General features: G+C 39.6%; 1 protein-coding gene across 2 annotated transcripts in view; it reads right to left on the reverse strand.

The window, feature by feature from the left end:
• Window positions 1–22,506, reverse strand: part of UBE4A (ubiquitination factor E4A) — a 35,206-nt gene that overhangs the window by 4,142 nt on the left and 8,558 nt on the right. For both annotated transcript variants that reach the window (XM_029208224.1, XM_029208223.1), the window contains exons 3-19: window positions 20,383–20,556; window positions 19,664–19,776; window positions 18,304–18,456; window positions 17,492–17,651; window positions 17,047–17,249; window positions 16,653–16,844; window positions 15,382–15,715; window positions 14,188–14,308; window positions 12,173–12,477; window positions 10,736–10,868; window positions 9,526–9,713; window positions 7,898–7,998; window positions 7,670–7,783; window positions 5,950–6,124; window positions 2,133–2,313; window positions 1,544–1,691; window positions 291–448 (exon numbers count right to left, since the gene is read on the reverse strand). In XM_029208224.1, coding sequence (XP_029064057.1) covers window positions 291–448; window positions 1,544–1,691; window positions 2,133–2,313; window positions 5,950–6,124; window positions 7,670–7,783; window positions 7,898–7,998; window positions 9,526–9,713; window positions 10,736–10,868; window positions 12,173–12,477; window positions 14,188–14,308; window positions 15,382–15,715; window positions 16,653–16,844; window positions 17,047–17,249; window positions 17,492–17,651; window positions 18,304–18,456; window positions 19,664–19,776; window positions 20,383–20,556 — 2,953 coding nt within the window. The remainder of the gene's footprint in view (window positions 1–290; window positions 449–1,543; window positions 1,692–2,132; window positions 2,314–5,949; window positions 6,125–7,669; window positions 7,784–7,897; window positions 7,999–9,525; window positions 9,714–10,735; window positions 10,869–12,172; window positions 12,478–14,187; window positions 14,309–15,381; window positions 15,716–16,652; window positions 16,845–17,046; window positions 17,250–17,491; window positions 17,652–18,303; window positions 18,457–19,663; window positions 19,777–20,382; window positions 20,557–22,506) is intronic.

The raw sequence follows: 22,506 nt of genomic DNA on the forward strand, positions 1-22,506 counted from the left end.
ACCAGGGAAGCCCAAGGTTGACATATTTTATAATTGATAGAAATTATTTCCTTGAGGAAGGAAGAGGTAAAGTTAGCTCCAGCATTTCTCAACAGGTGTCTTGTTTTGGATGTTGAAATCCTTAACAATCAAGTGATACACTTCTACCAAAATGCCTCCTCAACACAATACGTTAATAAATCAACAACGTGGAGTACCTATTAGGTGCACAGTACTGTACTGGGAGAAAAAGATGATAGCAGACAAATGTACACCTGTACTCTTGAGGCTGCTTTCGGGGGCTGGCTTACCTGAGCAAATGTCTGGCAATGGTGGATCTATCCACAGTGACTCTGGAAGACGGCAGCACCACAGGGTCAGACATCAGTGTGCTCATGATGGGATCCAGAAACTCATCACAGGCATCTGCATAGGTCTCCTCTTCCTGTTGCTGGAGGTCTGCTAGAGACTGAGCACAAATACCGGGCAGTTACGGGGAAATCACACAAGCAGCTGAACTCAAAATGCTCAATGACTATACCTTAATCTTCAAGGGTTATTGTTAGTAACCCTTTATGGCGACAGTAACAATTCTCAGCTTTATGTTCTAAACAAGCCAATATGGATACTATAGGAGCAAATTTAACATTCAGCCCCAACTCTGAATCTTCAGTTTGGCTCAGCTGCTAGCAACCATGACCAGAAATGGATCTAAATGTTAACAGGGAAAAAAACCACACCACGCTCAACATCCATCCTTCTGACAACAACCCGGCTGTAAGGGGTGGGGGTTGGAGGGGGTTATCAGTTGTATAATTACAGAGTTACCCATGCAGTCTGTGTATGAAAAGCAGTTTCCGGTTTTAGGTACAAACAGGTATGGGAATTTAAAAGTGGCTTCAACATCTGCTTGAACTTTAGTTCCTCAGCGATCCATCTGCCTAAGCTCTAGGCAAAGATGAAGCCCAATTCAATAAATAAGTAACTCAATGAAGGGAAGACTGCTGTCAATTAGGAAGGTTTTCCATTAGACTCCGTGCCATAATTTTTCCTTCTTCATAAATGCAAATGAAGCTGCTCCAACGAAAGGGATTAGCTGAGTACAATACAGTATTTTAATCTTTAAAATGTATGGCCATTCCTATATAAGCCAACTACCAACTACAAATAGAGAGAACAGAGAAAAATCAATAAAAATCAATGACTAAAAGCTACTAATCTTGAATTGTATTCTAAAAAGTTCTGTATAAATATCGTAGATTTTCAAGTCTATTGGTAACACTGTACAGAGAAGTTTTCATAAAAACAGCCTATTAAAAATCTGTAAATTCTTTTCAGTAGAAGCTTCTTAAATTATTTTTCTGTTCTCACCCTCATATTGAAAAGAGTAGTACTATTAAAGAATATGGTAGTTTTAGCTATTGACTAATCAGGAAGAATCAGCTATTTATATTTTCTCAACCCAATACTCTTTTCCCCCCTCAAATTGGGTAAAAAAGCAGAACGGCTGAATTGACATAGTTTTTATTGAACATGTTAATAAGCAAATTATCCTCCTCCTTACCTTGATTCTCTCTGCTAAGTTGCTGAAAGCCACAATCATATTCCCAGGCTTATTTATTTTCTTCAGGACTCGGACTGTCTGTGCAAAGAGAGTTGGGGAATAGGAACGTCCATCCTTGGGCACAGTGGCACAGAAATTCTCCTCATCCCTAGAAGGTCAGCATCAGAAAGAAACTGAGCATCAGAGGATAGGTCAAAGAGGGCAAAAACGGATGGGTTGAGGAACAAAGTTCCCCATCACTTATATACCATGAATGTTCTTTTGATATAGAATGATTTCTTCTAATTTTTAGGAAGGAAGTCTTATCAAGTATCCCATGACCTTAAAAATATACTGCTTTTCCAAACAATGGATCAGTAAAGTTTATCTTTGCACAGATCAAGGCAGAATGTTGGAAATTCCAAATAACGTCCCACAGGTCGTACAAAATCTCATTATTTAAAACTATAGAAGACTCCTTCATCAGCCAACTAGAAACAAACCATTTCCTTTCTATTTCCACATAATTACCAGCTAGTCATTCCATTGTCAAAACCCCCAGTTAAAACATGAGCAAGGCCTCTGGCCTGCCCAATTAAATCTCAGGTACCCAAGATTTAAGTAGATGGTGCAGATATCTGAAACGAGCTGCTGGGGTTTGAAGTCAAATTCACTGAAGTCCTTGACTTTTAAGGCCCCCATCTTGGGGCCAACCAGGTGCTGCAGGAAGTAGTTCAGCATGGAGATGATGCGCTCAGCCAGGAAAGGATGCACAAAGAGGGATTTGATCTCTGGAAAAAAAGCCAAAGTCTGTGAAAACTCAATCCATTAGCAATCTTCAACTTACAATGTCTTAGAGTTTTACTTGGAGACCTCTGGGGACTGCTATTTTTTAAAATACATTTTCATTGCATTTTCTAATATTAGAAAATATTAGACAAGGAACAGCAAACAAACAAAATATAAAAACTACTACTCAGATGTAAACACTGTTAACATTTTGCTAATATATCCTTCTAGTTTTCCTGTCCTTATTTACATACATATACATTTATAAAACAAAATGATTATCATGTTGTATATATTCTGTAACTTACTTTTTTCATTAATGATATCGTAAATACCTTACCATTTCAGTAAATATAGGTTCCTGTGCTGTTCAACATGGTAGCCACTGGCCACATGTGACTATTTAATTAAAATTAAGTAAAAAATTCAGTTTTTCAGATACACTACCCACATTTCAAGTGTTCAATGGCCACATGTGGCTAGTATCTATAGTATTGGACAGTTCAGATTTATAGAACATTTCCATCACATAAAGTTCTATAGGATGGTGACGATTCATACCTTTTTTTTTTTTTTTTTTTGCGGTACGCGGGCCTCTCACTGTTGTGGCCTCTCCCGTTGCGGAGCACAGGCTCCGGACGCGCAGGCTCAGCGCCCATGGCTCACGGGCCCAGCCGCTCCACGGCATGTAGGATCCTCCTGGACCGGGGCACGAACCCGTGTCCCCTGCATCAGCAGGCGGACTCTCAACCACTGTGCCACCAGGGAAGCCCTCATACCCTTTTTAATGGCCACATAGTTTTCTAATGTGTGACTGCACCATGAGTTATTTATTTACTTTATCTTTATTGCTGGACATTACTATTGTTTTCAATTTTTTCTTATTATAAGCATTTCACTAACTGATGAACTTCACTGTGTACATATCTTGTAGACATTACTCCTTCCAACAAATTTGTAGGTCACGGCATGAATGAATGAATGAATAAATAAATAAATACCAAGTGCAACAAGCCAAGTAGTATAAGGCTTACTTAGTACTGCTGGCTCTTAATTTTTCAATTTTAGTCATTATCTGTTGACTCTACTACTGATGAGAGTTTAGCTCTCATTGCTGTCCCTCTTCCCCAAATACAAATTCCCCTAATATATAAACAAATCTTTGGTGAAATAATTTAGACTTTGTCATTAAGATTATATAAATATCATATACAGCAGAGCCACATGGTATTCTAATGATTATATATATAAAGTAATATATACTTTTTATTTTTATTTATTTTTAAAATAATATACATTTTAATTAAAAATTTTTTTTTAATTTATTACTATTTTTGGCTGCATGGGTCTTTGTTGCTGCACACGGGCTTTCTCTAGTTGCAGCAAGCAGGGGCTTCTCTTCGTTGTGATGCACGGGCTTCTTATTGCAGTGGCTTCTCTTGCTGCGGAGCATGGGCTCTACGTGTGCGGGCTTCAGTAGTTGTGGCACGTGAGCTCAGTAGTTGTGGCTCGCGGGCTCTACAGCGCCGGCTTAGTAGTTGCGGTGCACGGGCTTAGCTGCTCCACAGCATGTGGGATCTTCCCGGACCGGGGCACGAACCCATGTCCCCTGCATTGGCAGCCAGACTCTCAACCACTATGCCACCAGGGAAGCCCCTATACTTTTTTTTTTTTTGCGGTACGTGGGCCTCTCACTGTTGTGGCCTCTCCCGTTGCGGAGCACAGGCTCTGGACGTGCAGGCTCAGTGGCCATGGCTCACGGGCTTAGCTGCTCCGTGGCATGTGGGATCTTCCCGGACCGGGGCACGAACCCACATCCCCTGCATCGGCAGGCGGACTCTCAACCACTGTGCCACCAGGGAAGCCCCTATATATACTTTTTAATACTTTTTTTTCCCGCTTATTTTCAGAGTACCTATCATTAAATCTTTCTAAACTCTCCACCAGAAATGTAAAACTCTCAAAAATAGTTTTTGGAGATGTTCTTTCTGGAAGCTTCCATTCCTCACTCCAATCTGGACTCCTTGTTTTATAGGCCTATGGTGTGGTGGTCATACAAGCTACCTCTATCATCAGCCTGGGAACTTCCTTTGCATCTCTCTTACAGGATTCCACTTTCCTCCTTCATTTTGATGGAGTATATTTATCCTTTTGTACCTTCTCAAAAAAGGGTACACCGGAAGTAAATCTGATACCTTCACGTCTGAAGATGTCCTTACATTTTACCCTCAAACAGGGTAAAGTGGTTTGGTGGGCAATAAGATTCTAGGCTGAAAAGATATTTTCCATCAGGACTGTGTTCCAGCTTCAAACGTCAGTGCTGTGAAATTCAAAGATGTTTAAACCATTGTACATGACCTGATTTTTCTCTGGAAACTTTTAGGTACCCTGATTTTCTGAAATGCCGCAATGATATACCTTAGTGTGGGGGTTTAAAAATTCCCTGCACTGGGTACTTGGTGGCTCCTTTTAATTTAGACTTAGTTTTGGGGAATTTGGGGGGTATTATTTCTTTGATAACGTCCTTTCATTTTTCTCTTTTGACACTTCCTAGATTGATCCTTTATTTTCTTGTTTCCTCTTCTAATTTCCATCTCTTTTTCTGTTCTACTTTCATGGAAGAGTTCCTTGAATTTATCTTCTAACCCTTCTGCTGACTTTTCAAAATTTCTGAAGTTATATTTTCAATATCCAAGAGCTCCTTCTTGTTCTTCGCATAATCCCTTGTGTTGCCTCTTTGTTTCTGTTTTATGTATGCTGTATCTTCTCTCATACCTGAGATTATAAAGATATTTTAAAGCAGCAGTCCCCAACCTTTTTGGCACTAGGGACCAGTTTCGTGTAAGACAATTTTTCCACGGACCGGGGGTGGGGGTGGGGTGATGGTTCAGGCGGTAATGCGAGTGATGGGGAGCAATGGGGAGCAGCAGATGACGCTTCGCTCACTCGCCCGCCGCTCACCTCCTGCTGTGCGGCCCTGTTCCTAACAGGCTGTGGACCGATACTGGTCCGCGGCCTGGGGGTTGGGGACCCCTGTTTTAAAGAGTTTTCATCTATTATCTGTGTTTCACATTAGAGGATTTCCTCAAATGTCTGGTGATCCTTGGTTGTCATTTCATATATAATCAATATAAAAATTATTAATAAAAGGTTTTACTTTGTTTTTAAATACCAAGTCTTGCAGTGTGTATTTTCTACTTATATCACATCTCAATTCCGACTAGCCAAAGTTTAAATGCTTGAGAGCCACATGTGGCGAGTGACTACTGAACTGGACAGTGCAGCTCTAGAGGGAGTAGAGATAAATATCTCTGTTTGATCTACCACATTTAACCAGAGCTCAAGAATATTTTTTTCAGGTAACACAAACACCCCCAGCTATACTGATATGGGTAAGTTGTGTCCTCAAGAAAAATGACACTAACTTATGCTTTCTGGCAGCCGTGTGAGGATGACCATTTCCTCATTCCCATGTCAACAATGGACAACATCATTCTTTTTGAAGCTTTTCTAGTGATTCACTTCCTCTCAGACTGTGGAGGAGGATACTGTCACCAGAGTCTCAGTGGGCTGATCCCTCAAATGAAGCAGATCTTAACCACTGCATGTTTTGGGAAAGCAGTGTGTTGTATCCTTACCTGATGTCAGAAAGGCAAGGGTACCAATTGTTTCATTGGACATGATGTTATGGAAACGTGCCAGCTGTCCAAACATCTGTAGGCCAGCCTCCTTCTCTCGGCGGGCGTCTGGAGTCAGACTGTCCCATTCACCTCGGTCCTTCTCAATTTGTTGAATTTTTATCTTGCTCAAATACTACAGAAACCAGAGGTGGAAGGTATCAGGGAACAAAGTGTATTGAAGGGAAGATGATATTTAAGAGGTCCTATTTAAAATCTAGTCTACTAAGCTGGGAAAACCACAGATTACCTAAGAGACATGAGGCTTTATTTCTCAGCACAGGGCTGAAGTTTAAAAAGAAATCGTGGGGAGACTTCCCTGGTGGTCCAGTGGCTAAGACTCCACGCTCCCAAAGCAGGGGACGTGGGTTCGATCCCTGGTCGGGGAACTAAGAATCCTGCATGCCGCAAGGCACAGACTTAAAAAAAAAAAAAAAAAAGAAAAAGACGAAAAAAAGATAAAAAAGAAATTGTGGGAAAAATTGTTTCAGCCTGGGTAGACTTATGGGTAATTCCCCTGGAAATATTATAGTCTATGAAATAGAAACGAGGATAAATAGTATATGAAATATTGGTAAAAGCCAACAGGCTACAGGGAAAAAAAAGATGAAAGATGAAAAAAAACCCACCCCCCAAAACTGCTTATCAAAAAACAAAGCTCTATCAAATATGCAAAATGTCTGGAAGGAGAACCATAAATATTTAAAACCCTCTACCTCTCACCATTCTTGCTGTTGTAGCAAGCATGTTAAACTTACAGTCCCATGAAAACGCTGTCTGTGTCATTCTGTCACATAGCTGTTCCTTAGAAACGTCTGTTTATTACAGGACTTGTTTTCTAAGGCAACAGATCTAAAATCTTCAAGTATGGGATTATGAACAAAGCAGGAACATTTGCTCACAAATTAAATACAAGTTACTGGGAGATTGCTAATCAATACGAGGAGTGTGTGGGTTATCCAACAGGCTACCCTCATGATTTACCTGCTTTGTCTCCCTTTGGGTCACTGCCCTATCTTACACCTGTCGCAGATAAGGGAAGTTTTTATAGGAGCAATAAGCAGCTCCACAAGGGAGGGTTAAGCTGAAGGAACTGAGAGACCCCCAGGTGTATACTTTGTAAAACTCATGTTTCAGATATAGCTAAAGATTTGGGAGGCAGTGGACAGATGAAGAGTACTGATGACTTGGGAGTCTTTATGTGAAAAAATAACCCAAACCAGAGATTTTTTTCCAAATAGTGGTATAAAAGTCAGAATCTTTTAGGAAAGAGGGCTAAGAATCATTGCCTTGGTCAGTCACTGTTACTGATGTCTTGGGATGGAAGAAAGCTGAAAGTCACTAACTGAACGAAGATCCTCTGATTTCTTTCTGTAGTGCTAGACTGATTAGTTCTGCCAGTGTACCTTAGTTTGGCCTTTCACACTTTCTTTTCCACTGTCTGCCAGAATATCATCCTAGCTCATAAGGCCCTTGGTCTTGGTCTCTAATGGAACAATACCTATCAAACTCTACAAGGGCAAGGTTGGTGGTACATTACTACTCGCAAATTTTTGGTGTCCAAGACTGGTACTAGGGGACTGCTAGCATAAGGATTGTTCTATTATGACTAAGAGGTAAAAAGTATGTATGATGGTATAAGGGCAGTTAAATCTGTTTTTTTTTTTTTTTTTTTTTTTACCTGTATGGCTTCATCCAAAAGGAAGATGGCATCGTTCATTAGCAGGTTAAGAAAGCGGAGGAAAAGTGGGGGATTCATGGCTTCTAAATTCTTAGAGGCATAGTCAGCCAAATCCTGTAAGTCCCAGCCCAAAAAAAAAACATTTTAGTAATGAATCACAACCCATTGGGGCTTATGTGGAGCAAAACTCAGATAACTCAATTTTGGTTTCACCAAAAACATTCTCACCTTAATGCTCTCTCGATAGGTATCTGTTCCCCACATGTACCTGAGGATGGGATACATGGGGCGGCGGTAATTAAACTTCTGCTCAAACTGATGGGGGTCTCCTGGAGTAAGGCAAGAGCAAAACATCAACAAAGGTGGTGCTATCAGAGAAAAGGCAAGAGCTTATGTTTATGTGTAGCCATTTTATAAAAATTCTGAATGTGTCAAGGCTACCGGCAAGGCCTGCCGCGGGAGTTTATGAAGGCCTAGAGTCATAATCAAGTGTTTGCTTATCTCCTTACCGACAGAACAAGAGGGGGACATATAAACGATATAGTACTCAGAAAAGGACAAGGACTGAGCTGCAAAATAAAAGCCAAGGGAAACAAATGCTTCCACATCCAAACGTAGATTACTTATCAGACTTTGAATGAGGCCTCTGAGCTGGCCATTGTGGCAGTGCCAGCCACATGCAGGATGGGCTACTAAAAGTCATCCCCACATTCTTCATGGATAACATCCCAACTGTGTGGCCAACTGGTTCTTGATTACTCTGAAAAATCAGGCCAGGAGCTAAAAATCTGAGGCTTATACTGCTTTTGACATGCCAGAGGTACCACCAGAGCTCTACAGGTTGGGTCATATAATAAAGGAGGGGCATGGGATTTGGAGTCAGGAGACTTAGGTTTTCCTTCTGGCTCCACTTAATGCAAGTCTCTTACTCTTTCTCAACTCCCACTTCCTCAGAAAATAAAACAGGAATTATAATACGCCCTCTAATATTACAACCAAAGGGTCATAGTGGCTGTATAATGAGATAACTGCAATGATTTATTGTGCAACTTCTTATATGTTATAAAGATTTACATACACTGCCTCAACCATCACTTCAACCCCTTTTACAAATGAGGAAACTAAGTCTCAGAGGTAAGCAAGTAACAAAGTCAAAATTCAAATATGGAAAAACAGTCAGTAAAGTGTTAAATGTCTCTTTAATGTTAATTGTATTTATCACTGGCTGGTAGGACATCCCCTTTAAAAGGGGTCTTAAGTAACTGATTTGCATATCTTGTTTACTGGTTGAGAGGGGGCACTGTTTACTCAGACATAGCATCTCAGGGTTACAGCTCAAAAGGGCATGAGAGAAAGGGAATGTTGCCTGCTGTTATTCTTAATCTAACAATTAAACTGTACAAGGGTTAGACTGTCTGGATAAGACAAAAGAATATCTCAATCAGCACACTGTCTCATTATCCACCATTCTGTAATTTTGAGGCAGAGAAAAATAAAGACCTGGGGTTTTAACTGGACAGCCTAATTTATTTGAATATGATTCTATCAAAAATTATAGTAAAGTTGTTAACAGTATGCGTTTTTCTTTTTTAAGGTGAGAGAGACCTGATTCTACCACTTAATTGTATGACATAAACAAATAATTTAATCTTTTTGAGCATCCATGTCTTCATAGGTAAATGGGGATAATAGAGTAAAACTTTCCAGATGGTGACATATTAAGGAAACAATGTGAAAAAAGCACTTAGTGTCAAGGGTAGCACACGGTAGGTATTCAATAAATAATGACTTATGATTATTTTCCTGACATTTAAAAACTGATCAGCGATCAGTTTCTTGGTTCTAGACTGCTTTACCTGTAAACTCAATGTCCACAAAGACCTTGATTAGAGCTTCTGCAAGGTGGGATGCATAGGGAAAGTTGCAGAACACACGTTTCCGGTGGAACACACTGGATACCAAGGGATTTGGGGTCTGATCCATGTGGGGCATCACTGCTTCCAACACCTCAGCGAGTTTGGCCCTTAGGTGGGGATTCTTCATCCTATGAATAGGGCAGAAAGCAAACTGAGCAGGCAGAAAATTTAACTCCCAAATTTATAACTATTCTCTCCATACGAGGAGTCAAAACATCATATATCATCTGTACAGAGAGTTACAGGAGAAAACACGACTCCGCAGTTTTAAGTCGGTCAATTTCTGGGGGATATGCAGAGTGTACCATTCAGCTCTTTAAGATCACAGATTATCAATTACGAGGATGAGTACTTAAGTTTCTATTTAATGCTCTGCCATTCTGTTTACTTCTCTATAACAATGCACGACTTACTATTCTCTGACAGCTTCATCTGGGATAAACTTGCCTTTCCAAGCTTTGTGAGGCTAAGGGCCAGGATATAATTATTCCACGTTACTTATAATGCATACCATGTGTGCCTGATACTTGTTGACTTACGATTTTTCATTAGGTCTGCTCAGTTCAGTGAAGGACTGGCTTCTACCTATGTCTCACTGACACGGCTCAGGGGATTGTGGATCTCTTCTTTGTGCAGCAAATTCTCACTTACATACATACTGTTTCCTTTGGCCTACCACCAAAAAATCAGAGAAGCAACTCTACAGGTCAATGAGCACCTTCCTTTGGGAAGGAGGACTAGAAGCTATGAATGCTAAGACTTGAGATCAGAGAGCATTTACCCAAGTTTACTGCTCATCCAACTTAGAATTTTAAGAGCAAACTTTGTTATCATACATTAGGAGATCATTAGCACCTGGCAAGGTCTCTGGCATTAAGGTAACTATTTTAACCAGGGACTAGCAGTGAAATTCCCATCAGGTACCTTATATGCAGGTTCAAATTCTCTGTGGGCAAAGTCCTTTGTTTATTATGCCTCTCAAGTGTGGGATTTTGGGCTACCCATAAGGATAGTCAGGTGATTCATTAATGTTAACACAACTTCTGAAGGCAACCCCTTATGATTCAGGCTCGTTTATTTCTTGGTTTAGAAGTCTTCTGAATGTTTTGCAGCTCTAAACTGTGACAGAGCCACGCTTTCAGCACTTCACCTTTCTATGCTTCCAGTGAAAATGGTGATAAAATGAAGGACATGTTCCAGGGAATCTGCTGATGTCTCCAAGATGTCATCGGCAAAGCGGCGGAGAAAAATGAGGAAATCACCCAAGTTATCTGCAAAAAATTCTGAGAAAGAAAATATTCACTGGAATTAGCCAAACATCTGACTCTTCGTATTATGCAATATTTAAATTCCTCCCTTTTACTCTACTTAGTGAAGGTTAAAAAAACCCCAAATGTCTTGTAGGTACTAGAAATGATGATAAATTAATATAGAATCTCCTTTGAATGTAAGTCAATTTTTATTTTTATCCAAGTAAACAGAATAGTAGAGACATAAAATGTTAACACACCAGTGCAGTTTAAGAAAGTATACTGATAGACATATACTTCCACACTCAAGGTTAACTGTGTGTTAAAATAACCCTTTAGATGAAAAAGAATCTTGAATAGAAATGAATACATTAGATGACTACGGTATTCACTCTCTGGGGTCCTCCACTGGTCTTTGCCTTCTAGTATTTATGCCCTTGTATATCTCCTCCTACACTATTCCAGGGTAGAAGACACACTATGGGGCACATAGAAGTGATGGCATGTCATTTCCATAATTAGGTTATAGAAGCCTACAGCTTCCATTTTGGTTCCCTGCTCTGAGGGAAGCCACCTGCCATACCATTAGCAGTACTAAGGAGAGTCCTGTGTGGCCTGGAAAAGAAGCCAGCAAGCAACTGAGGTTTGCCACAACCACACGACTAGGCTTGTAAGCAGATCCTCCAGCTCTGATCGAGTCTTCAGATTCCCATGGCACTGGTGGACAGTCTGGCTGCAACCTCACGAAGGACCAGAGTCGGAACCATGCAGCTAAGCTACTCCTGGATCACTGACCCATGGAAACTGTGTGTGATAAGTCTGTTGTGTTAAGTTGCTATGTTTCGGGGTAATTTGTGACTCAGCAATAGATGACCAGTACAGTGATCAAGAACATGTAACTTGATTTTGACGGACAGTTTCTGCCGGCCCCTCACCAACATACATACATACACAATCTCACTTCTCGGTTAACCAAGAGGAGATGATTTTATTTTTCTAAAGAATAACACAGGGGGGTGGGTTAGACAAATAAATTTATAAGTTGAATGACAAACAACAGTAATGATAGAAACTAACAGCTCTGAAAACCCTGACTGCACTTCGTCCTTTGAAGACTATTTTCTTATCTGCACAGCAGTGGCGACACAATGCTGAGGAACAAGCTATCAGTTCCCCCAGGCTTCAGCCAACAGACATTACCTACAAGTTTGAGTTGTTTCTCCAAAAACAGCTGAATGATAACTAAGGAAGGATATTTTGAGGATTAAACTTCCAACGTGACCCAGTTAAACTTAGATGGCTATAAATAGGAAGCTCCCAAGGGAGAGCCTGCTTACCTGGCACGTAAGCCAAAGAACTGTAGCCATCTGGCAAAGGAAAAGTTAGCTCTATCGGCTGTGAGCCTTCATTGCCTATGGCCAGTTGAACTAGAAGAACAGCCATGGACACCTGCAAATTTAGGCAGTTTTGCAGCATTTGCGGCTCAGTCATGGCAGTCTTAGTAGAAAGATAGATGGTCATCAGTCGTTCAAACTGCTCACGGAGGTTGTCAGCAGCCGGGCTAGAACTTTGCTGAGCATCCCGCCAGGCTACCTGCAGCCGATGCAGATTTTGGTTGATTTTTACCATCTGATCATGCAACCTGCCCCCAGGAAAGCAGAAAAGACTGGGTCAGGAGGCTCATATAGGGACAGTTGAGTACAGACCATTTTTTTTTTTTATTTTAACATCTTTATTGGAGTATAATTGCTTTACAATGTTAATTTCTGCTGTATAGCAAAGTGAATCAGCTATACGTATACATATATCCCCATATCCCCTCCCTCTTGCACCTCCCTCCCAACCTCCCTTACAGACCATTTTTGAAAACCAAATCCTCACTTATTTATTCTATTATTCCCTTTTAGGATGTAGGGAGCTGCAGTTGTGATGACACAGAAGGCAATCACAAAAGTTATTGACAGGACATAGGTGGGGGCATAGCACCGGGAAAATGTTACCAAGTATTCAAGAATTGAATCTAATTACACAGATTAGTTGTCTTCGGCTGAAATGCACCATCCATAGAATGGCTCGGTTGAGCAGGGTGTAGATTGGGCTTTTATTATGTACAATATATAACGATCAGGCAAAGTACAAGAAGCTCAGCAGGGTAGTTTGACACCACACAAGTGCAATGATTGTACCTGGATGTGGTTATATGGACAGTCTTTCCATGGTTAGTAGAGAACTAAAGCTGGTGAGAAAGGAGTCTGGATTACTAATGACCACATATCAACCAGTAGCCACCTATGATGCAGCCTAAGAGCAGCTTCCAGTCCTCTGATGCTCAATATAAAATTAAATGATTCTTCAAAAAGGGTCAGCTAAATGTTCTCTAATGAAAGGAAGACCCATAATTCAATGTTATAGATGGTTGTGTCTATGTGTACAGTCCAAAGTCATTCTCGGCCTTGTGGATAACGTCTAGGGTTAGCTAGCCAATACTGGGAAACTAGATGACGTTCATTTTTGTGTTTAAATCTAGGTGGTTGAACAGGTTAAACACATGCTAAATGTCTCACTTAAAATGTCAATGATAGGGATAGAAAATGTCTCTAATAAAGATATAATTTCATTTTTCCAAAAATCTGCTGAGTTTTGAAAAATGCTGCATCAGTTTAAGTATCCTGAAAAGGCATTAAAAACTGCTGTCCTCAATATACCTTCCTATAGACTGTGAGTAGCTATTTTCTCCCCTTATTTATACTTGTCACAGTCAGCTAAATCAGAGGGAAAAAAAAATCATAGAATGACATACGGTTAGCCAGAACCAGACAATTTTTGGAAGTCATACACTTTAGCTCTCAGATCTTTACACTTCCAGAATCCTCCTTATCTTTGATACATAGATTTTTATGTCCCTACTGATCTTATTGAAATACCTTATAAACATTTAATTTTGTCAATTTTGTCTCTATACCATAGAATAAAGCTTTCTCTTTTTTCATCAGGAGTAATAAGTAATGAAAATTCAAGAGCAGAATGTGAAATGTTAAATGAAAACAATTCCACTTTAGCAGAGATGACAAAAGGAAGATAGTGATTTAAAAATTTGCAAGTTTAGAGAAAAATACTAGTGTATCTTTAATTTTAAAAAGTTTAACAGGTCAAAAATTAAAAATAAATTCAGGTTATATGGATAAAGCCACTTCATGTAGACACAAATAAATGCATATAATGCCCTTTTCCTACTAGATCCTAATGTCAGCCTTCAGAATAAAGTGAGATTGTTATCTGTAAGACGCACTTTCAACCTTCTGGTTATCAACACAACCAAGCAGTTCTTTCCTAATGACATCAGAGGAGTTACCTGTGAAATCCCAAGTACAAGGTGTACTCTGTCAGGACAAGGTTTTCTGTTACAAGGTTGTAGTTCTGGGGAAACTTTGGCTCCTGCACAGCTGGGATCAAACAGGTTTCTTTGTCCAAACCTCAAAGAAATTAAAAGGAAGAGTAAATGGCTTGCCAGAGACATCTATCTTGGCTCCAGTGTCCCCTTATTCTAGTTCAACTTCCATCCTATTAGTGAATTAAGTAATATCTTCTTAAAAACACATCTTCTCACATTCCTACTGTCTTCTCTAAAAATGTAATTTGGCTTCTCAGTCTATAGAAATGCAGTTAAATCTCTTTAGCTTGATCATGAAATCACCAACAATTAAAAGGAATGATAGCACTGTAGATTCTTCCGGGGATAGATAATAGATCATTTGTATCTATTCTGTGATTTTCTGTATTTAAGATTATTTGCTTTTGAGCATGTTACTTTTATAATTAGAAGAGTTATACAACTGGGAGGAAATACATTAAGATTGAGTGATTCGTTTTGAGTGGTAGAATTAAGAGTGATTTATCTTCTTCTTTTTTTCACTTCTCTGTATTATTTGAGTTTTCCCTAATATTCTTCCTCCCTAGGCTAATATTTCCTGCCAATTCCCATACCCCTTCCCCCATCTACCCCTTGTTCCAGCCACATTGAGCTTCTCACTGTTCCTTAGTTAAGACATTTCACAGCTGTGTACCTTCATACTTGTTTTTCCCTCTACATAAAGGGCCTCCTTTTCTCCTTTGCTTGATAATCCCAACTCATTTTTCAGGACTCAGCTACGAAGACCTCCAGCTTCTGTAGAATTAATCATTTACTCCCTCCTCTGTGCTCCTGTAGATTAGCCCTAGACCATATTATGATGATCTGTTAACATATCTGCCTTCCTGTGGAGACTCTGAGTTCAAAAAGGACAGGGAATGTACTTTATTCATTTTCATAATGAATGAATGAATAAGCGAATATCCAAGTCTGCCAAATTCAGAGAGAAGGTCTCATTAAAGGACAACATCTAAAAAATAAGTTTTAAAAAGCTTGCCTTTTTAAAACTCATAATAGCTTTTCTTTTTGCCTCATCTTCCTTGAGAAAGAGGGACCTCTGTGAAAAAGGATATAGAAGTGAATGGCTTAGATGTTACGCACACACTGTTTTGAGAAGACCAGCTCCCCCTTCCTTACCTCTCATGTGTACATTTTTAATTTTTCGTTCTTCATCATTCAACTCCTTCAGGGCACAGTAAGTGGGATTAAAGGTGAGGAGCCGAGAGGATCTGGGTTTGCAAAATGGCTGGCATAACTTCAGGAGAGCAGCACCCAAATTCAGAAAGAAGGCATCCGAGGCATACATTTGGAAGAAGATTTCTGGCATCTGATTGGCCCAAATCTTGGTGCGGCCTGCATTTGCATGCAAACAGTTTCCAAGCCAGGACAAGATACAGTGTTTGGTTTCTGGAGAGAGCTGGAGTAAGTTCTTCAACATCTGGTAGATCTTTTCATGGAACCGAGCCATGAACTGTTTAACCAGAAAACACAACCACAGAACATTCCAGTTTCACAATCCTAATATTTGTTACTCTCAAATCTTAGCCACTGGCAATTTCCAAAAATACAGGAATCCTAACCTTCTCCCTCACTCTCCCTGTGCCTTACGCCACCATTTCTGATTAAAAAAAAAAATTTTTTTTTTCTGGGAACTTTTAAGAGATTTCCTGATGAGCCGCCAAACTGCAGGTAGCATTTACATAGCTTTAGAGTAGGGGATGGTAAACTTTTTCTGCAGAGGGCCAGATGATAAATATTTTTGGCTTTGCATGCCATATGGTCTCTGTAGCAACTATTCAACTCTACCACTGTGGCATGAAATCAAGCCATGAACAATATATATACACATGGGCATGGCTGGGTTCAATAAAACTATTTAAAAAAACGGGCGGCAGGCTGGATTTGGCCACTGGTATAATTTGCCAACCCCTGCTTTAGAAAGTTGTGATGATGGGAGATTTAAACTGCCCCCAATTCAACCATTTATTGTCATATGTTGGCCAGACTTCTACCATAATTTATGCTAAGCCCAAAAAGAGAGGACATAAGTAGAAGGAGGAAAAGGAAAATAATTTGGCTTTTAAGCTGGAGTTCAGTCAGAAGATTTTAGGAGCTAAAGTTATAAGAAATAGCTTGGTGAGAAAAATGAGGATTGAGAGCAGGTAGCTCTGCTACAGCACAGGGCAAAGAAGAGCAGCAGCTCACTCTTAAACCACACAAAGGTTTGTGCTCTGCTCTTAGCGCCTGCTAAAAAGAGGGCCATTTCCATACATGATTATGGTAGACAGCCAACCAGATTGATCTGCTTTCCCAAAGAGGCTCAAGCAGCCTTATCTGCATCTGCTTTCTGAGGAAACGATACTTAATCTAAGACCAGGGGGCCGGGATACACCGGTAAACAGCTCCACCTGGTGAATGTTGGCCTCTTGTACTTTGATCTCCTGGGGACTGGAACGAGATGGATTCAGGAAGTAGCCATGATTTTCTACTACACCCGGAGTCTTTAATAAGCAGGAGATATTCAGGATTACTCCCAGCAAGGTCTTCTGGTACATCTGCCCATTACTAGGATCCTTGGGCTGAATGTATTCTACAAAAACCTGTAGGAAAAGACAAGCCTAGTTATTTGTCTGTATGATGAGATAAATGATGGGATGAGAGGGCCTCAAAGAGTTAAGATTATACAACAACCAATGTATCTTTCTCTTATTCCATAGGTAATATTACACTGCCCTCAGGATAGGGAAGCATAGAGTATTAAGCTTCCAACTCAACTGAATATATATGAGCTTTCAGACCTACCTTTGCCATATCCTTTTGCCTAGTGAAATACAGAAGAATGTCCAGATATGCGTACAACAGGATCTGGCAGAGTTCTAGATCTTTTATTCGGCCCAATAAAATATCAAACACTGGAATCATGACTTCTGGAAATGTTCGAACTTCCTCATCCAGTATCAAGGCTTCGATGACCTCATCCAGAAACTCAGCTACACCTTCAAAATCTGACAGAAGACAAGAGAGAGAGGAGGCCTTAAGAATTTTTAGACGCCTCTACACACAGCTCTTTACTCTTCTGGTACTTTTGATAATTCTATTGGTATTCAACCTCAAAGGTCAAGGTGTGAGCTCTCTTCCTTAATTTACGCTGGAACCATAGTGGCTCTGAGGCTTTCTAATGCAATTAGAGGAATGTTACACTTGGAAATCAAATGCAGAAGCTCATAGATGTTGCTTATGTACTCACGGCCTCCTAGGATGGCTTCCAACATCAAATCTACCAGTTGCTCGTGGATGTTTTGGTCAACATAGATCTCAGGGGTGAGGAGAACTGTTCGGGTATTGGACACAGTAAGGTTCCTGCACTGCACTGCAAAGGGTAGCAGGTTCTCTGGAACTTTGGTAATCTGGAAACAGCAATGAAGAGAGGGAAGAGTCTAGCTCTGTGACCTGGCACAAGGACAGATATAGCAAATAGAAGGGAAAAGACATTGTGTCCCAAAACAGTAGTGCTTTCCTGTGGATGCTTGAAAAGCCATGAGAGTTCATTCTTTGGTTTAGGGAATCACCTAACTGTTAGAAATTCTAATGCTGGAAGTGATCAAGCTTAATCTACTCTGTTATATATACCTTAGTGGAGATGAATTTATCAGACCTTTTTTTAATAAGGGTGTGATATATTAAGACGTTTGTAGAGGGAATAATAGGAGGCACTTGTTAATTGAGGAAAGGGGTAGACCCCAAGCCACAGAAAGGAGAGACTAAAACTTTAGAAGATAAACTAACAGTGCCTCTGATATCCAGTTCCAGATATAATATGATGTATATAAATTGATATAATAGACACTGATCTTGGGACTTCCCTGGTGGTCCAGTGGTTAAGACTCTGTGCTTCCACTGCAGGGGGTGTGGGTTCAATCCTTGGTTGGGGAAGATCCCGCATGCTGCACAGCACAGCCAAAAAAAAAAAAAAAAAGACATTGGTCCAACTCTCTGGCTTATGTGTTAAAGTCATACCCAAGAGGACAATAGAGTACTCAATACGGATTATTCTTTTACCTCTTCCTTGGCTCTTTGGAAACAGGAATAAAGGTAACAAAAAATGTGCCTCTCCCCTGCATCTCGATCAGCAGAGAGATTCAACGTTGTAGAAGAGGTCATGTTAATCAAGTGGTTGCCTGGATCTTGAAGTAATAAGCGAGTGAAGACGGCCTATTAAGAAAGACAAATAAACAAAAATACTAAATCATTGCAAAGTTAATTTATTTTTAAATTTTTTTGATGTATTTTTTATTGAAGTATAGTTGATTTACAATGTTGTGTTAGTTTCAAGTGTTCAGCAAAGTGATTCAGTTACACACACATATATAGCTATTCTTTTTCAGATTCTTTTCCATTATAGGTTATTATAAGACATTGAATATAGTTCCCTGTGCTATATAGTTGGTCCCTGTTGTTTATCTATTTTATATGTAGCAGTGTGTATCTCTTAATCCCAAACTCCTAGTTTATCTCCCCTGACCACGGCAAAGTTTATTTTAGAACATTAAGATAAAAAAGATAATTTTGACACAGGTTATTATAAGAATCACAGAACGTAGAACAAACGGGGAAAAAAGGGCTCAGTGTACCATTACTTTAGAAAATATTACGTATACAAATTTAATTGTTTATGTAGTTATCCTAAAGCAAGCTTAAGTGTCTAGCATAGCCCCTAGCACAGAGTAAGCATTAAAAGAATATTTGTTGAATGGTGTGGAGAATTGGAGATTAAACTCATATGTGAAATCTACTACTCTGCATCATTGCTGACCTCACTCAGACTTATATAAACACAGTTTAAATGTACTGGGTTGGCCAAAAAGTTCGTTTGGGTTTTCCCACACCACTGTACAGAAAAACCCGAATAAACGTTTTGGCCAACCCAATTATGAAGTTAAACTACAAGTTGTCAAGTCTTCCCTATCAAACTTTTATTCCTTTAATGTTAATTAGGCGCCTGCAAGGTAAAATGCATTGTTTTGATTTTGGAAAAGATATAAAAAAAGAGATGGACCTTGGCCTTGATAAATATTAGTGTCTACGGGAGAGAGAAGACAGGTTCATAAAGAAGCCAAGACATGAGACAGAAAGAGACAATTCCCATAAGAGATGCATGGAGATTACTGCCAGAGCCCAGAGGAGAAAATAACTCCTACTTGGCAAAACTTTGTAAACAGGATGGCATTTTAACTAGGTCTTAAAGGATGGGTAGATTTGGACATGGGACCATGGTAGATGAGAAGATTCCAAAAGAGGAACACCACAAACAATGTAAGAGATGGAGCTAAGCAAAGCCATGGTTGGAGAAAGGTGAGCAGAGTTCAGCTGCAAGGCTAATTTTTCCTGAAGCCACATGTAAGGAATGTAAGAATGGTACCTGCTCTACGTTGTTCATATCAAGCCAGTCTTGATCTTCCAGGTCTACTGCCATTTCTTCCAAATACACACAACGGCTGGGGATGCCATTCCCACTTTTCAGGCTTGGGTCACCTGGCAAATGGTTTTAATCTGGTAAGTTAAGGATAATGCTTCTGTCTTATACAGACAACTGATCTTGATGGCATTTCTCTTGAACCCCAAGTTTGACTCAGGTAATATCAGAATGATCTTGCCACACAGAGCAGTATCTAAAGATTTAAATCATTTTTACCCCTCGAAGAGTATCTGCTTTGTTATAAACCTAACACCATGACATTTAAAGAGTAAATCCCAGACATCAGCACTAATTCTGGGGTTTAACTACAGATAGGGCACAGAGGGGAAACACTATCTGACCCTTCTTGGGGCTTTCATCTAAATGTTTAGGTCACCTCTGCGAAGAAAATGGATTTAGCTACCATTCCCATTTCCCTTTTAAGGTAGTAAAGGCAGTAGCTACATGGCCCAGTCAGTATCAAAACAGAAATGAAAGTTGTAGCTGTGTCAAAATTCTGCTTTAGGTCACATTAAAAGCTTCCTTGAAATATAAACCCTTTGTTCCAGGGAGTATGATGGGCTTGTTTAGCCATCAGATACAATAAGTTTCTAGGAGCAAGTCCCTAGCCCAAGCAGGAAGGGCAGAGTAATAAATACACTAGCTGCAAAGATGTAACTCACTGTTGTCCAGAGTGATGAGGAAGATCCTTTGGATCATGTGATTGATGTTGAGTTGCTCACATATTTCCTGCTGTGAACGGAATGAGCGGCTAATCTCAGCCACAGAGTAATCAAATTCATCCAGGCTCTCTGACACACTATTATCTGAGTCATCTGGGCTGGCTGGGAGTTCATCTGCCAGAAGATGTAAGTTGTTAACAGTTACAATGCTCTCTTTAAGAGAAAACCAAATACACATGATAAATGTAACCAAGAGGAGGATAATTTGGGATGTTAAACAAGTTAACTATCTAATTAGTGAACATCTCAAATCAGGCAACATCTTTTTTTTTTAAATTAAGGTATCATTGACATATTAGTTTCAGGTGCACAACATAATGATTCGATATTTATATATATATATATATATATTGTTATTGTTATATAACAATATATATAGAATATATATAATATATATATTATATATTGTCATTGTTATATGATCACCACAATAAATCTAGTTAACGTCTGTCACCATACATAGCTACAAATTTTTTTCTTGTGATAAGAATTATTACGATCGACTTTCTTAACAACTTTGAAATACACAATACAGTACTGTTAACTACAGTCACCATGCTGTTCATTGCATCCCCATGGATTCTTTATTTTATAACTGGAAATTTGTACCTTTTGAAACCTTTCACCTATTTTGTCCATCCCCCCCACCCCCTGCCTCTGGCAACCACCAATCTATTCTCTGTATCAGCTTGTTTTTTGTTTTTTTTTAAAAATATTCCACATAAGTGAGATCATATGGTATTCGTCTTTCTGACTTATATCCCTCAGCATAACGCCCTCAAGGTCCAACCACTGTCCACCTGTTGTTGCAAATGGCAATATTTCTTTTTTATTTATGGCTGAATAATATTCGTGTGTGTGTGCATGTATGTGCGTGCCTGTGTGTAATTACATCGTTTTCTTTATTCATCCGTTGATGGACATTTAGGATGTTTTCACATCTTGGTTATTGTATACTGATGCAATGAACATGGGGGTGCATATATCTTCTTGAATTAGTGTTTTTGTTTTCTTTGGATAAATACCCAGAAGTGGAATTGCTGAATCATATGGTAGTTCTATATTTATTTTTTTTAGGAATCTCCATTCTAGTTTCCATAGTGCCTGCACCAATTTACAATCCCAGCAACAGTGCACAAGAATTCCCTTTTCTCCACATCCTTGCCAACACTTGTTATTTCTTGTCTTTTTGATAATAGCCATTCTAAGAGGTGTGAGGTGGTTTTGATTTACATTTCCCCAATTAGTGATGGGGTTTTTTTCATAGATTAGGGCACCTTTTAATGTACCTGTTGGCCATCTGTATGTTGTCTTTGGAAAAATGTTTATTCAGATCCTGTGCCCATTTTTAAATTGGACTGTTTATATTTTTTGCTATTGAGTTATATCAGGAAACATTTTAAATACAGAATTCTGAAATCCCTGGCTATAAAATCTACCACATTTTAAAAACCAAAAGTTTTATTCTTTGTACTCATAATTAATTGTATTCCAAAATGCCAATAGTAGCAACACTATCTTCCCTACAGAATCCTAGTGGGCAAAGAATTACCCAATAGATCAGTATGCCTTTAATTATATTAAATATGGCTTGGGGCTTCCCTGGTGGTGCAGTGGTTAAGAATCCACCTGCCAATGCAGGGGACATGGATTCAAGCCCTGGTCTGGGAAGATCCCACGTGCTGCGAAGCAACTAAGTCCGTGCGCCACAACTACTGAGCCTGCGCTCTACAGCCCACAAGCCACAACTAATGAGCCCGTGTGCCACAGCTACTGAAGCCTGTGCGCCTAGAGCCCGTGCTCTACAACAAGAGAAGCCACCGTGATGAGAAGCCCACGCACTGCAATGAAGAGTAGTCCCCGCTCACTGCAACTAAAGAAAGACTGCGCACAGCAATGAAGAAGACCCAACGCAGCCAAAAAAACAAAAAACAAAACTTCATAGACTAAAAACTATCCTAATTGTTCTTTTAATGAGCATTTCTCTAATTATTAGTGAGACTGGATTTATTTTTTTTTGGCTGCATTGGGTCTTGTTGCTGCATGCAGGCTTTTCTCTAGTTG

The sequence above is a fragment of the Monodon monoceros genome, unplaced genomic scaffold, assembly GCF_005190385.1.
Source record: "Monodon monoceros isolate NGI ecotype Baffin Bay Population unplaced genomic scaffold, NGI_Narwhal_1 Super_Scaffold_7, whole genome shotgun sequence".
NCBI classification, from domain to species: domain Eukaryota; kingdom Metazoa; phylum Chordata; class Mammalia; order Artiodactyla; family Monodontidae; genus Monodon; species Monodon monoceros.